The sequence below is a fragment of the Diceros bicornis genome, chromosome 38 (genome assembly GCF_020826845.1).
Source record: "Diceros bicornis minor isolate mBicDic1 chromosome 38, mDicBic1.mat.cur, whole genome shotgun sequence".
In the NCBI taxonomy this organism is placed as follows: Eukaryota; Metazoa; Chordata; class Mammalia; order Perissodactyla; family Rhinocerotidae; genus Diceros; species Diceros bicornis.
This window is the reverse complement of record NC_080777.1, coordinates 3,539,019-3,553,166: the sequence shown is the minus strand read 5'-3', so window position 1 is coordinate 3,553,166 and position 14,148 is coordinate 3,539,019. Positions and strand designations below refer to the sequence as shown.

Below are 14,148 nucleotides of genomic sequence, written 5' to 3'. Positions count from 1 at the left end.
AAAAAAAAAGACAAACATAGCTTTAAACAGACCATTCTTGCCGTAAATAATATTCAAAACCAACCAGGAAGCAACGCAAATTAGTCAAAACTTTGGGCTCACGGACTATCCACAGATCCGGTTAAACAAACCCTTTGCTGAAATAGAGTTCTCATATCGACACCTTAGCAAGACAGAGTTCCCTAACAGGTTTTGTTCAAGCGCTCCTCCTTCTCAGGGCAATGTCCTATACCATCGACATTTACTAAAAAGGACTGGGGATGAGTTTATTTAACCACTTTGTGTCTGGCTTTGTGATGAATGGGAATGAAAAGCAATAATAAGTGTAGTCAAGAAATAACGGTACTTAGTTCACGGTATTCTATAAGACTCTTACATTTTTCCAGATGCGAGCACATGTCAACTCAAGGTGGTTCATCTTCCGAAAGAACATCGAGAGACTTCTTCACACCATTATGCCATCCACCTTTATCCCTCTCTATACCATGGTAAGACCTGGATTTAAGACTTTTCCTCATTTTAATCATCTGGTTAGCCATTAAAGAATACTTTGTCAACTTCCTTACAGGTCACCTTTTCCAGAATAAGATACCATGAGGCAGTGCTGCGCTGGCATTGGCAAAGAAAGGTTGGAACAGATTACACTTTTATTTTTAATCTGATATGTTGAAGTTTATAGTATTATGGTCATGTTTCCCTCAGGCAAATACAGACATGATGTGACAGACACCAAAGGTTTGCCTGAAAATAAAAAATGTCTTGGGTGGATAGAGGGCAGAATGCCTGATGAACAAAATTACAAAGAAGAGGCAGAGAGAGAGCTTTTGAAGGGAAGAAATTCAAAAAAGAAATTGATGCTAATATTTCTAAACTTTTTACTTTATTTTAGCAATGTGACTTTTTACTTTTATTTAGCCATTGACTTTTACTTCATGCAATACTCTTACGGGTTTAATTTGGACACTTACAAAACACAATCTAATTCCAATGTAATGCTATGCCACAGTCATTTTAGGCTGCTGACCCGTTGATGACACCAAATGGACACTCAGATTCCTGATTTTCCACTTTGGAAATTGTACAACTTGGTTCATTCAACAGAGTTTTATTTAGTGTGTAGACACTGAGCTGGGCACGCAGATAAATAAGAAGCAGTCCCTGCCCTTCACACAACTTAGGGAGGGAGACGGACAGTTGCAGGGGAGAGGCACACACTGCCCCTGGAGGGAACGGGGGTGGGCCAGGTCCGGGGAGACTGAAGCAACCTCTCCCACGTCCGGAGAGGGAATGGCAAGTATTTCGGCGGCGCTGGAAGGCAGCACGTCCATGTGAGGAGGGCCAGAGGTGGAGCTGGAATGGTGAGCAGGGCCTTAAACATCAAGAATATTATTTTGAGGGAATCAGGGAGACCGAAGGAGGCTATCGGACTCAGGTGTGGGTTTTAGAAAGACTACTTTGCTGTGCGGACAATGGATTGGAAGGAATCTAGACTTATTCATACAAAGATGAATAAAATAGGATCCTGGTCCTCAAGGAGCTGCAACCTAGTAGGGGAAAGAGACAGTGACAGGCAGTTCGAATGCAGGACAGTAAGTGCAGTGAGAGAAAGGTCAGGATGGTACAGCAGGGCGCCTGACCCAGACTAGAATGAGCCTCGCCTTGTGTTGTTGATATACTGCAGGTGGTAAAGACTCTTCTGAGTCACAGAGGCCACCAGGCCCATCTCTCTTCTCATGGGGACTTTCTGCAGGGTCTGAGCAGTGACTGAATCGTTTGTGGCTTCATCATAGGACTCTTCTAAGAGTTCACAGCTCTTTTTTCTAAACTGTGGGGAGTTTTTTGTTAACTGTACAAAGGCTGACTGCGAAGAATTCCTTATACAGTACACAGAATGAGGTGCTTCTGGGAAGAGAGAGAGAAGGGGAGAGGGACGAGGGAAGCTCCGAGTTCTCGACCTTACTAGCATTGCAGGACTTGACCTAGTGGTCATGCTGTCTCAGGTTAGAGAACAAAGAGGAAATTGTATACAACGTCTTTGAAGAATGAAGTCTATTTCAAGATTTTAATCTCTGGACAAATAAAATGAGAGTTCTTGCTGTTTTTGCAGGTTGTAAACAAAGGACTCTTTTTCTTTGGAACACTGATAGCCATCGGCAGTACCTACCTACTTATGCGCTCTGTGTCACGCCTGGGCTACTTGAGAAGACCATGGGACTGGGTCACTTACTTCCAAAATGAAGGACTGCAAACCCTACAGAGTCACTAGCAGATGATATAAAAGTCTTGAAGTAGCAAATACTTGATTTATCTGTAATCAAAACTAAGGATCAAAACCACGTTTCCATCATCATATTTAATTCACTAATGGAAGATATTTGTTAACATAATTAAATTCAATGTAGAATTTCTCTGTGTGTTCATTGCAATTATTGAAAAAAAAAAAACACCCACCGTTTCAAGGTGCAGCACACAACTTCCCCACATCACTACGCTGAGGCTGGGTCATTCTAAAAATAATAACAGTGCAATGACTAAGGTCTCTTTCACTTCTCAAAAAGTAAGGCCTCAGAGGCCTCGAGGAAGACACTGATCACACGTTTTCTTTAAAGGACACAATAGAGGTCACAAAAGGATTGACTCAACACCCTGGACTAAAAATTACAATTTGCCTAATATGTAAACCACACTTTCATCACCTGGATGGAACTGACCTAAGCACGGGGGTCAGATTCACCTGATAAAACTAGAAATGTAAATGAGGAATTCGGGGCGCTCTAGAGAGTTACAAAATGAATTGATTTTATTTCCCCGTCTTCAAATGCCAGTATTATCTTCTGAATATTAAAAACAGGCTACTCCGGCCGGCCCCGTGGCTTAGCGGTTAAGTGCGCGCGCTCCGCTGCTGGCGGCCCAGGTTCGGATCCCGGGCGCGCACCGACGTACCGCTTCTCCGGCCATGCTGAGGCCACGTCCCACATACAGCAACTAGAAGGATGTGCAGCTATGACGTACAACAATCTACTGGGGCTTTGGGGGGTAAAAATAAATAAATAAAATCTTTAAAAAAAAAAACAGGCTACTGATGCCATACTAAGTGAAAGATAGGAAGGGTTTTATTTATAAATTAAATATCTACATACACAAGAGAGCGGAGAGGAAACAGGGGAGACAGTCTTTGTAGAGCTATGATGCCATATTTTATTCCATTTCAGACTCTCAGAAGCAATTTACTGACTTATTCTTGAGCTACAGGCTGTGGCAGAACCAGCAATACACTTGATTTTCAAAAGTTCACGTAGGAAAAACGTTTTCTTTGGTTCTTCCTTCCTCAATGGGCTGACTAAATCATTTAGAAGGCCTTCAAACACAATTAACTATGAAGATTCAACACCAGTAGGATAGTCATCTAAGAATAAAAATTAGGCAATAAAATAAAATGATTCAGTGTTTATTTTCTATATTGTCAAAGAAATCCTTGAATTCTAATAATCTATGTGTAGTCTAAACAATGACATGGAAAAATGGCCTCTTCACTAACACCGACCACTAATTATCCAGTGAACTGACTGAAGAGCAATACAGATTAAATAATACATTTTATGACTACATTCTACACTTACTTTCTTCTCCCTTCAAATGTAGGTTTGTTTGGTTTTTTGCTTGGAACTCCTTTTCTAAATGCAGAACTCTTGGCAAAATTGTGGGCAATTATTAAAAGGACAGAGTAATACTGCCATGGTCGGGTTTGAAACGAAATAGATGGAGACACCCATCTGCCATCAACACCATCTTCTCCATGCACATCCTCTACTGATGTATGATTACCTATATACCAGGATACCTTGAAATTCATCATCCTATTTTCTTTGCTGTGATGCTTTCTAGTAGTGTCTTCTAAAGCTTGCTCAGCAGCACATTCATCTGAAGCTCCACTTTATCACACTACACATACAGCAACAGTCTTTTGTTTCAGATAACGTTAGGGGATTGATTTTCTTTTTCATCCTAGAATCGTCTCTTTCATAAATTTGGTCAAACATTTGACGTGAGACTGAATAGGACCCAACACTACAGAACATTCAAGATTTTCTAGCTATTTCACACCTGTGTGTGAGACAAAGTTATTCTCACAGCTACGTATTTGAGAAAAATGTATTATGTGCCTTGGAAAATATAGTCATTTAAAAATATATTTGAAATGAAAATTTCCAACGTGTTGGAAGTTGATGGTGCCAGACACCCATCTTGTGCCACAATTGGTTTTTCATTACGTAAAGCACCCATTAAATTAAAAGAATTTGTCTTGCTTGATTGCTTCTGGAGACCAGAGAACATATGGGAGGTTCAGATCTCCTGCTGGGCCACCAAAGTTCTGTTGATATTACACAGAATGGGGATTGGCTCCCAAATAGTCCTTATAATGGAAATCTAAAAGTGGTGTCAGACGTAAGGTCCCATCTTTTATTATCATTATTCACTCCTATAAAGGACGAACTTGGATCACATCAACCTTTGACCCATTGACTTTGTCACTGTCATGGACTGATAGTGATTCATCACTGGTGATGATAAAAATGATGGAAGAAGAGTTGAAAGTCACTTTTTTCTTTGGCCTGTCCCCGTCTTTCTGTGACATCACAATGGGTCTGATCTGCATCTCACCTCCAACCGCCGGTTGGTCTTTCGCAGGCCGCTGGCATCTCAGCAGTCGGAAACAGACGAGCTGTAAAAGGGATCTTCGGAACTGGGCAGAGAGAGAATAAAGTTGAATATTAAGTAAAAGTTCAGCCCTTAATTTGGATTAACATTGAAGAAAATTAGTTAAGTTTCATTTGGGTTGTTCTTTTTTATTTGTTAGCTGATGTGGGTGTGGGGTTAGGTGGTAATGCTCAGATCTAGCTAAGTAACCCTGGTTCTTTCATGCTTTTTATTTATTATAATTCTTCTTAACCAGACCATGTAGGACTATTTCAGTACTTTATAATCTCCACAGATTCAAGTTGTGTACACCTTTTACAAGGGCAGCTAGATCTATTTCTCTAGGGGATTTTGAACATTAATTCAGTCCACAAACACTCAGTGAGCACCTATAGGTGACAGCCACTGTGCTACAATCTGGGGTACTGTGGGCAGCAAAGACAGACAAGGCCCTCCCTGGTAGAGTTTACAGCCTGGTGTACTCACTGATGTTCCTTTAATTAGGTGAAGAATTTTTTTTTCTGTCAAGATTACGAATCAGTTGGAGAAAAAATACTACAGCAGAGACTGTCAGTGTTCACCAGCACCCATGATTCTTCTCTCTGTCCTGGGTACAACTCTGAACCATATTTCTCTGCCTCCTTTCAGAGGCTCCTGCCTGCTCTTTCCTTCTACAAGAACCTTGAAGGTCAAGGTCTGAAGATGGTAACATCACAACATGGAAGGAACCTAGATTCCTAAATGACCATATGGAGCAGATCCCATCTCCTCCACTGGGCTGTGGACTCTGATCTGAATGAGGAATAAACTCTCTCCTGTTGGTCCACTGAAATGCTGCGTTGTTTGTTACAATAGTCAGTCTACCATGACCAAGAAAACATATAAATACAAGGTTACTTAATTTAATTTTTATCCCCTTTGATTAGAGCAAAATGAAATGTAATACGTGGGCTTTTCCAGATCAGAAAATGTCAATGAAAAGTATAATAAATAGCTACATTGATTTCTGTCTTCTTTGAACCCCATTTATATAGGTCAGCACTTAATTTATACTCACATTTAAAAATATTTGTTTGAGGGGCCAGCCCGGTGGTGCAAGCGGTTAAGTGCGCACGTTCCGCTGTGGCGGCCCGGGGTTCGCCGGTTCGGATCCCGGGTGAGCACCGACGCACCGCTTGTTAGGCCATGCTGTGGCGGCGTCCCATACAAAGTAGAGGAAGATGGGCATGGATGTTAGCCCAGGGCCAGTCTTCCTCAGCAAAAAAGAGGAGGATTGGCATTGGATGTTAGCTCAGGGCTGGTCCTCCTCACAAAAAAAAAAAAAAAAATATTTGTTTGAGACTTTATTTATTCACCAAACTATCGTTTGGTATATCAGCTTGAGCGCCAAAGACAAATTATCATAAGGATTAAATATAGTATGTATGTCAAAAAATGTTTTCTCATATAAATGGTAAGCTCCTTGAGGATAAGGACCATCATTTTATTTGTTTATTGTGTCTTTTAGATTTTCTGTTTAAAGTGTGCTCCTGGGAAACAGAAACATCAGGACCATGTGGGAGCTTGTCAGAAATGCAGAATCTTGGGCACCCAGACCAAACTGAATCAGAATATGCACAATTATTTTACAAGATCTCCAGGTGTGATGCATACACATTAAAATTTTAAAAGCACTGGTTTACAGCCCATTGGCCCAGAGAAAGGACAAAAAAATAATTGTTAGTTATCGTATTTAAAATGTACTTTGCCTGTTGAGGTGGCAATCCTTAAAATATGCAGGTCTTATACTCCTTCAGAAAATTAAAGTTATAATCCATCTCACTAGAAAAATTCACACGTGCGTATTCTCAGAAAGTTTTATAAACAATTTCAGGGGTTCCAATGGCTCTCCTGAGGACAATTCAAGTAATTCTCAGATTCTAAGGACTCCAAGTTAAAAATCTCTGTGTTCAAGGAAATAGACAAATGCAAGGAAACATGAAAGAGAGAGAAAGGCCATCCGTGAAAGGAGATTGAAGCCATGTGAGAGTAAGCTCACGGAGAAGGTAAACCAACAACATTCAAGATAGATGAAGAGCATAAGAAGAAAGAAGAAATTTAGCAATAAACGTTATAGGGTTAAAAAGTGCCCTCTTTTTCCAAACTCTTGAGCAGAGTAGTTATTTTGCCTGTTATTAATATGACCTGTTATTTTAAAATTCCAATACTGTAATTAACCATTATTCATAACTTTTAAATTCTCTGATCTTTAAACTTTGTATCTCAGAAGCTCGGCTTCATATCAGTCATAATGAGGGCTCTTATAGTCATGGCTGACAACCATCAAGTCAAAACCTTTCTACTACAGAAACAGATAATAAGCTTCCCAGCAGATCTAGGGGAAGTTCTTGAGCCACATTAATTTTACCTACACACTGGCCATGGCACGGGAAAAATACCCCAACCAACTGCTAACGGTACCTATAACCCAAGTGAGGATGTACGAGCATGGAATCTTGAGATTTAAGCAAACCAGTTTCAAATCCAGGACGAACAATTCCTGGATCAGGCAAGTTATTTAACTTCTCTGAACCTGTTTCATAATCTGTAAATAAAATAAGGAATAATATTTGTGCCTATTTCACGGTGTTTTGTAAAGACAAATGATGTAATCTTCATGTTATAGTCAGAATTTTAAATGAATTATTAACTTTGACTTTGGTTGTTAGTATTACTAGACATAAAATGTTTTCTGATGAATTAAATATTAATTTTAACAGAATTATACCTAACAAGTGTGAACCTCCTCCATCTAAAGCTTAGAATTGTTATTATTTTCTTTTGGAATATACTACATTTCTTCCCGATGCATTTACTTTCCTATAAAATTCTTGATTTAGGTTTTTATCATTGAAGCTGCTCTGAATAATCTCTATAAAAGTATTATATTTTCCAACAATCCCACACATGTGGTGAAAACAATCAGTTAATTACAAAGCTTACCTTTCTGATCATGAAGACATAAATAATCGGATTATATACAGTGCTTGATTTAGCAAAGAGGTATGAGACAATAGATACTGTTGGAGTGACCAGGTGTCCATAGCCATTAACCACCAAGAAACAGATCACGATGTAAGGCATCCAAAGGATCAGGAAGGTGAATATCATTAAAAAGCACATTTTGGCCACTTTCTTTTCATATCTTAAAATCTTCATCACTTGAATTGTCTGAAGATCTTCAACACAACGAAGCTACAGAAAGGAGAAGGAAAGGAAAGGGTTGAACATGAAAGCCTCACTGTCTTTTGATGTTTTTATGACAGATATTCAGACAACACACTCTTGGCCCCGCCTTAACGGAAGGAGAACTGAAAGGGACCTTGGGGGGCTGACTTCTGATCCGGGACCTGCAGCTGGGTCCAGACCTCAATCCCTCTGGGCCTCAGTCTCCTCCCCTCTCACATAGTACATGGAACCACACAGCCTCTTAGATCCTCTAATAGTTTTTAATGTTTTCTAATCGACTTAAAGAAGAATACAATGACTTATTTTGCCTCGATCTTCAAGCTGCTAAAAGACTGCCTGAAATCATCATGATAAATTGGAAACAATTTCTCCATGATCCTGGAAACCCTTTTATGTAGAGCATCATCCTCACCTTCTCAAACCAGCCAGTAAACACATGATGTCAGGAGTTCTGCATGGTTCGGCCTACAGCTGGTCTTGATGAGAACTTAATTCCCAAAGGAATTCTTCCTGGAAACGACTATGACTTCCAATTCACAGCTAATAACTATCCAGTGGGATTTGATGAGGGATTTGTTCGTGGTTGGTTTCCTCAGGGGCTCAGTTGCAGAAGAGAGCTCTTGGTAAAATCCGGGTAGCCCCATTCCTCTAAAATCAGTCTATCTACTCCTAGTTTGTTCCCAGTAAAAGTATTGAGGAGTAATGGCCCACAGTCTAAAAGTTCTTTGAGTTTCTCACAAAAAAGGTTCTTTAGAACCTCCTCCTATTATTATTATAAACGTGATATTAAGGTTAGGGAGAGAATATTCCTGTATACCAAAGGAATACATGAATAAATAAACAAACAAATAAATAAATAAATAAATATTTCTTAAATAAAATGGTTGGGGCTGGCCCCGGGGCTTAGCAGTTAAGTGCGCGCACTCCACGTCCCACATACAGCAACTAGAAGGATGTGCAACTATGACATACAACTACTGCAGCTTTGGGGGAAAAAAAGGAGGAGGATTGGCAATAGATGTTAGCGCAGAGCCGGTCTTCCTCAGCAAAAAAAGAGGAGGATTAGCATGGATGTTAGCTCAGGGCTGATCTTCCTCACACAAAAAAATAAAAATAAAAAAATAAATAAAATAAAATGGTTATTTCTGACCATCCTAAGAAGCTAATTTTGCCACAAAAACACAAATGCTTTATATATTGATTAAAAAAAGTATCTGGCATACTGTTTATACTTAGTATATAATTTTAAACTGGGAAATTTATTGCATTTCAACAAACTCTATGTGTTCCTTTTATTTCTAGCATTAGCATAAAAATTAAGGAAAAACATTTCCAAATAAATCAGTTAGAACATGGGCTTATAGTTTTTAAAAATATATTTGAATTGGTACATCTGAATTATTGATATCATCTAAAATTATATTTAAGAAACTATATTCTTTTTAGAATCATGTATTCGTATTAACAAAGAACAGAAGAAAACATGGATATTTAAAATGGTTGATTTTTTTTAGAGTAGAGAGAATATGTGGGTGTGGGAGTGGGTGTTAAATATCTGGTACTATTACTATCTGTGTGTGCAATTCTATTGTACAAGAAATTGTTCTATTTAATGTGACAGTCTATTTTCAGAACAGCATTTTTTAGGGTGTGGAAGTTCTTCCCTAGAGTTTTTCAGGAGGCTGGGGAGTTCTAGTAAAAGTTCCAGATTTAGAATTAGGAGATCTGGGTTCATATCCCAGAGTCACCACTTTTGCTCCCTGTGTGATGTTCAGCAACTCAGCTACCTTCTGTCAAAGTAGAGAGCAAAAGAGGTTAAAACGGATAACCTCCTAGAATTAACAGATGTTGGGTCCCAGTTCCACCCATATGACTTTGTGGAATTATTTTCAAGATTAAACATTTGTTTATATTTGAATTATATTTGAAACTAACATACTTACATGCATATGTACTTTTATGAGACTATAAGATATTCGGAATCATGATTTTTGACTCATCAGAGTTTCAATTAACTAGTAATAGAACCACATCTCAATGATCTGTTCCCCAGGTCCCCATTAGTTTTATCTGTACCTTTTTCTTGGCCAGTCAATTCCCAACCTCTCTTGCCATTTATCAAAGCAGAGCACTCATTTAGCATCTTAGGATTACATGAATGCTAGACAAGTTAATTTACGAAAATACTGGTCTATATTTTCCCAGTTCCTCTTTAGTATAAGGAGAAGATCCTGACTAATGTTTCAGATTTTTGGGGCTTGTATATGTGAAGTTTCCATGGTTAGTTTTCATTTATCTCTCTTTGGCCTCTCTGTTTTATCATTCTCTAGTCCTTCACTTAGCTCATTCAATGTTTTCCAAATAAAGAGCTCTACTTCATGTCTCGCCCTCTTTGTTCAATAATTGAAGATATTTTTCAAAATTGCTGTGGATCAAGCAAAAGCTCATCACAGTTGAGTTTGTCTTAAAGGATAAACCACCTAAGACAAATTCCCCGGAATTTTCTCTCTGTGTCCTCTGCCCATGTAAATGGTAGATGCCTAGTGCTTATTGATCCGGACACCTGCAGATTTTCAAAGACTTCACTGTCAGTTCTCATTCTCGAGTGAGTAGCTACGTGTCCATTACTGTTCTGAGTCACCCCACCGGAGAAGAAAACAGAGGCAAAGCCTTGCACCAAGTTCTGTGTTGAGGTTTCCGCACTGTCTAAAGTCAAATCTCTTTGTACTTCCTCCACTTCCCCTTCTCATGCCCTCTGCCTATAACTCACCAAAAACAGTCTCTGATCACCCATAGCATGCAGGTACCATTGCAGCTATAAGTGAAGAAATAAATAAGACTGGGTCTCAGCTCCTGTGGAATTCACTATTTGGTGAGGGTGACAGGCACACAAACATTCTGCTTCCATAGGTGATACATGCAGTGAGGGAGGTGATTAGGGAGGGCCATGGGAATATACAGGATGGGTAACTGATTCAGAGGTGGGTAAGAGCAGGAAGATCCTGATCTCAGCCTTCTGGGGTGAGTAGAAGTAGCCAAGTAAGGAGGAGAGACAGAATGTTCCAAAGGAAGTGTGCTAAGGTAAAGAGGTAAGGAACACATGTCAAGTTCTGGGAACAAGAAATATTGCAGTTGGCTGGAGCCTCAGGTAGCAAGAGGGAGGGCATGTCAAAAAATGAGGGTGGAGAGGCAGACAAGAGATGGCCATGAAGGACCTGGTAGTCACACTCAAGGGCTTTATTTTTTTATTTTTTATTTTGTGAGGAGGACTAGCCCTGAGCTAACATCCGATGCCAATCCTCCCCTTTTTTCTTGAAGAAGATTGGCCCTGGGCTAACATCCGTGCCCGTCTTCCTCTTCTGTGCCCCTTTACTTTATATTGGACAAGCATGGCTTGACAAGCGGTGCGTTGGTGTGTGCCCGGATCCGAACTTGTGAACCCCGGGCCGCCGAAGTGGAGCGTGCACACTTAACTGCTTGTGCCACCGGGCCGGCCTCAGGGGCTTTATTTTTAACCATGAAGGCAGTGGAACTCCTAAAGGATTTTAAGCTGGGTAAGGACATGAGAAAATTTGCATTTGAGAACAATTATTCTGGTGGCAGTGTGGAAAAAATGGATTAGAGAAAAACAAGAATAAAGGAAGAAAAACTAAGATCCTTTTGAATAGAGTCTGGAAGATGGAGGGGGAAAAAAGGATATATGGAAAAATATTTGAAGCTGAATAGATAAAAATTGATAATTAGTTGGGTGTGGGGGGAGACATGAATGAGGAATAGTCAAAGATTACTCCCCAGTTTCTGGCTTAGGTAGCTAGGAATGATGACCATTCACTGTGAAAGGAATGGAGGAGTAGCAGATTTGGGAGAAAAGATGACCAATTCATCTTCACACATGTTGAATTTGACAAATCTGTGGACCATCTAAGTGGAGGTGTTCAACAGGCAATTGACTGTGAGGGTGTGGTAGAGGTCAGAAGAACAACCTGATGAGAAATTGAGATGTCAGAGTCACCAAGCTATTGTTAGAAGGGGAAATCCTGGCAGTTACGTGAGATCGCCCAAGGCTAGTGTGCAGTGTGAGATGAAAGCTAAACACAGATTGCTGGGGAGGCCCAAGGAAAAGCCCTTGAAAGACTTAAGAAGATGGGGCCAGAGAGTCAGCAATAAAGATAGGAGAGAATGGAGTCCTAAAAACAATGGAAGGAGAAAATCCCCGGTTAAGTGGAAGGTGTCAACAACGGGACAAGTCTCAGATGCCACAGATGCCATAAAAAAAAAAAAAGAAACAGAAATGTATCATTGGATCTAACATTTGGGAGATCATCAACGACCCTAATGAGGGCTGTTTCTGTGAGAGTGCGGTAGAGGAAGGAGGTGCCAATTTGCAATGGGTTGAGGAATAAATGCTAGGTGAATTTACTAGACTACAAACTCTTTGAGGCAGGGGCTATATTTTGTACATTGCTGTATCCTCAGAGCCCAGTAAACATCTTAGTCAGCTTGGGCTTCCATAATAAAATACCATAGACTTAGTGGCTTAAACAACAGAAATTTACTTCTCACAGATCTAGAGGCTGGGAAGTCTAAAGTCAAGGTACCAGCAAGGTAGGTTTGATTCTGAGGCATCTTTTCTTGGCTTGGAGATGGCTGCCCTCTCTCTGTGTTCTCATATGGTAGACTGAGAGAGAGAGAAACTGAGAGAGTGCCCTCTGGTCTCTCTTCCTTTTCCCATAAGGGCACTAATCCCATCATGAGGGCCCCACTCTCACGACATCATATAACCCAAATTACCACCTAAAGGGCCATCTCCAATTCCATCAACTGGGGGTTAAGGCTTCCACATATGAATTTTGGGAGTACAAAAACATTCAGTCCATTAACAGTAAGTAATTGGTACATTCTAGAGACTCAATAAATATTGGTGAAATGAATGCTTAATGAGTGATGATGTAGCACCAAAAGCCACCAATGAATCTCTGAGTTAGCAGTGATGAGAGAAATAAAGTGATAACTCGAGGGAGCTGAGAGTAGATTTTGCTTTTGAATTAAATTAGCATGGTTATATATTAAAAGGAAAGAGTGAGTAGTAAAGGAGGGATTTAAGATATAAGTGAAAGAGAAAATTATTATTTGAGAGAGGTCCCTGGGGCAGAGAATGGAGTTGGGGGGAAAACCAGAATCTAGGATCAGCTTGGTCTTGAGAGACGTTTCCCATTACCCCGTAACTGAAGAAAGGGGTCAAAGAATGAGGGTGAACACACAGGTTTGTACAAACAGAGGCAAGGTGTTGAGGAATTGCTTGATAGTGGCTTTATTTTGCCCAATAAATAAGCATGATTATTTGATAAGAAGGAGGGAGGGATAGTAGGGCAAGAGATTAAAATGAGAGTTGGGGATCTGTAGCAGCAATGGTGTAGAAACAGTGGAACTTCTAGGGATCCAAGGATTGCTAGACACGGCTGAGAGGACATCTGAGTATGGACACTGGGAACCCGGTATGGTTTTTCTGCAGCTCCTCTTTGTGGGTAGACTATCGGCACGGAGAAGACAGATGGCTAGACTGATGTGGGAATCTTTTCTTTTTCTTTTTTTTACAAAATAGTTGTGTATGAAGAAAGTTGGAACACGGAAGTTGAGGGCAATGAGTCATGATTTAAAGCGATGCACATGGCTAAGTTTGATTAAACAAAAAAGAGGTGAAAGCTAGAGGGGTTTGGCAGAGTGAGCACGAGACTGGAGAGTTTCGATGAAGAAGACAATGGAGGAGGGAGAAGCAGCGAGTGAGGAAGGAGTGAAGTTAGAGACTGGGATGGGATGTGCCCCACACTCTGTTACTACAGACGTCCTTGCTAGCATCCGACAGGAAACCTGCCTGTGGTCACCTCTGGTCCTTTGTGACTCCAAAGTGATTTCCAGACCAAATATCTGTACTATTCTCTAGGGGTTTACGTGACCTTTGAATGAATAAAATTATAGGAAGTGTGGAATTTCCTTGTTAGAGTTCTTTCATTCTAAGAGTGCTGGAGAAAGTAGGGTTTTTCGGTTGTTGTTGACTTTGTCTGTCCAGAACTCCTTGATTTCCTTTTTCTGGTTTGGTGAGTGGCATAGAGAGAATCAATGTTTCCTCATTGATCACTTCAGAGAGTGACTCATAGTACAAAATTCTCTCAAATGGGAAGTCCCTAGAGGTGCTCCCGCTGTGGGGAACCACTGATCACGGAG

At 40.2% G+C, this 14,148-nt stretch overlaps 2 protein-coding genes across 2 annotated transcripts in view; one reads left to right on the top strand and one right to left on the bottom strand.

Moving 5' to 3' along the window:
* Positions 1–2,313, top strand: part of KMO (kynurenine 3-monooxygenase) — a 45,521-nt gene extending 43,208 nt beyond the window's left edge. Inside the window, exons 13-15 of the mRNA XM_058533917.1 lie at positions 387–488; positions 569–628; positions 2,108–2,313. Of these exons, the coding sequence (XP_058389900.1) occupies positions 387–488; positions 569–628; positions 2,108–2,266 (321 nt within the window). The 3' untranslated portion in view covers positions 2,267–2,313. The remainder of the gene's footprint in view (positions 1–386; positions 489–568; positions 629–2,107) is intronic.
* A 797-nt stretch (positions 2,314–3,110) lies between these two features.
* Positions 3,111–14,148, bottom strand: part of OPN3 (opsin 3) — a 47,141-nt gene continuing 36,103 nt past the window's right edge. Inside the window, exons 3-4 of the mRNA XM_058533550.1 lie at positions 7,681–7,932; positions 3,111–4,744 (exon numbers count right to left, since the gene is read on the bottom strand). Of these exons, the coding sequence (XP_058389533.1) occupies positions 4,481–4,744; positions 7,681–7,932 (516 nt within the window). The 3' untranslated portion in view covers positions 3,111–4,480. The remainder of the gene's footprint in view (positions 4,745–7,680; positions 7,933–14,148) is intronic.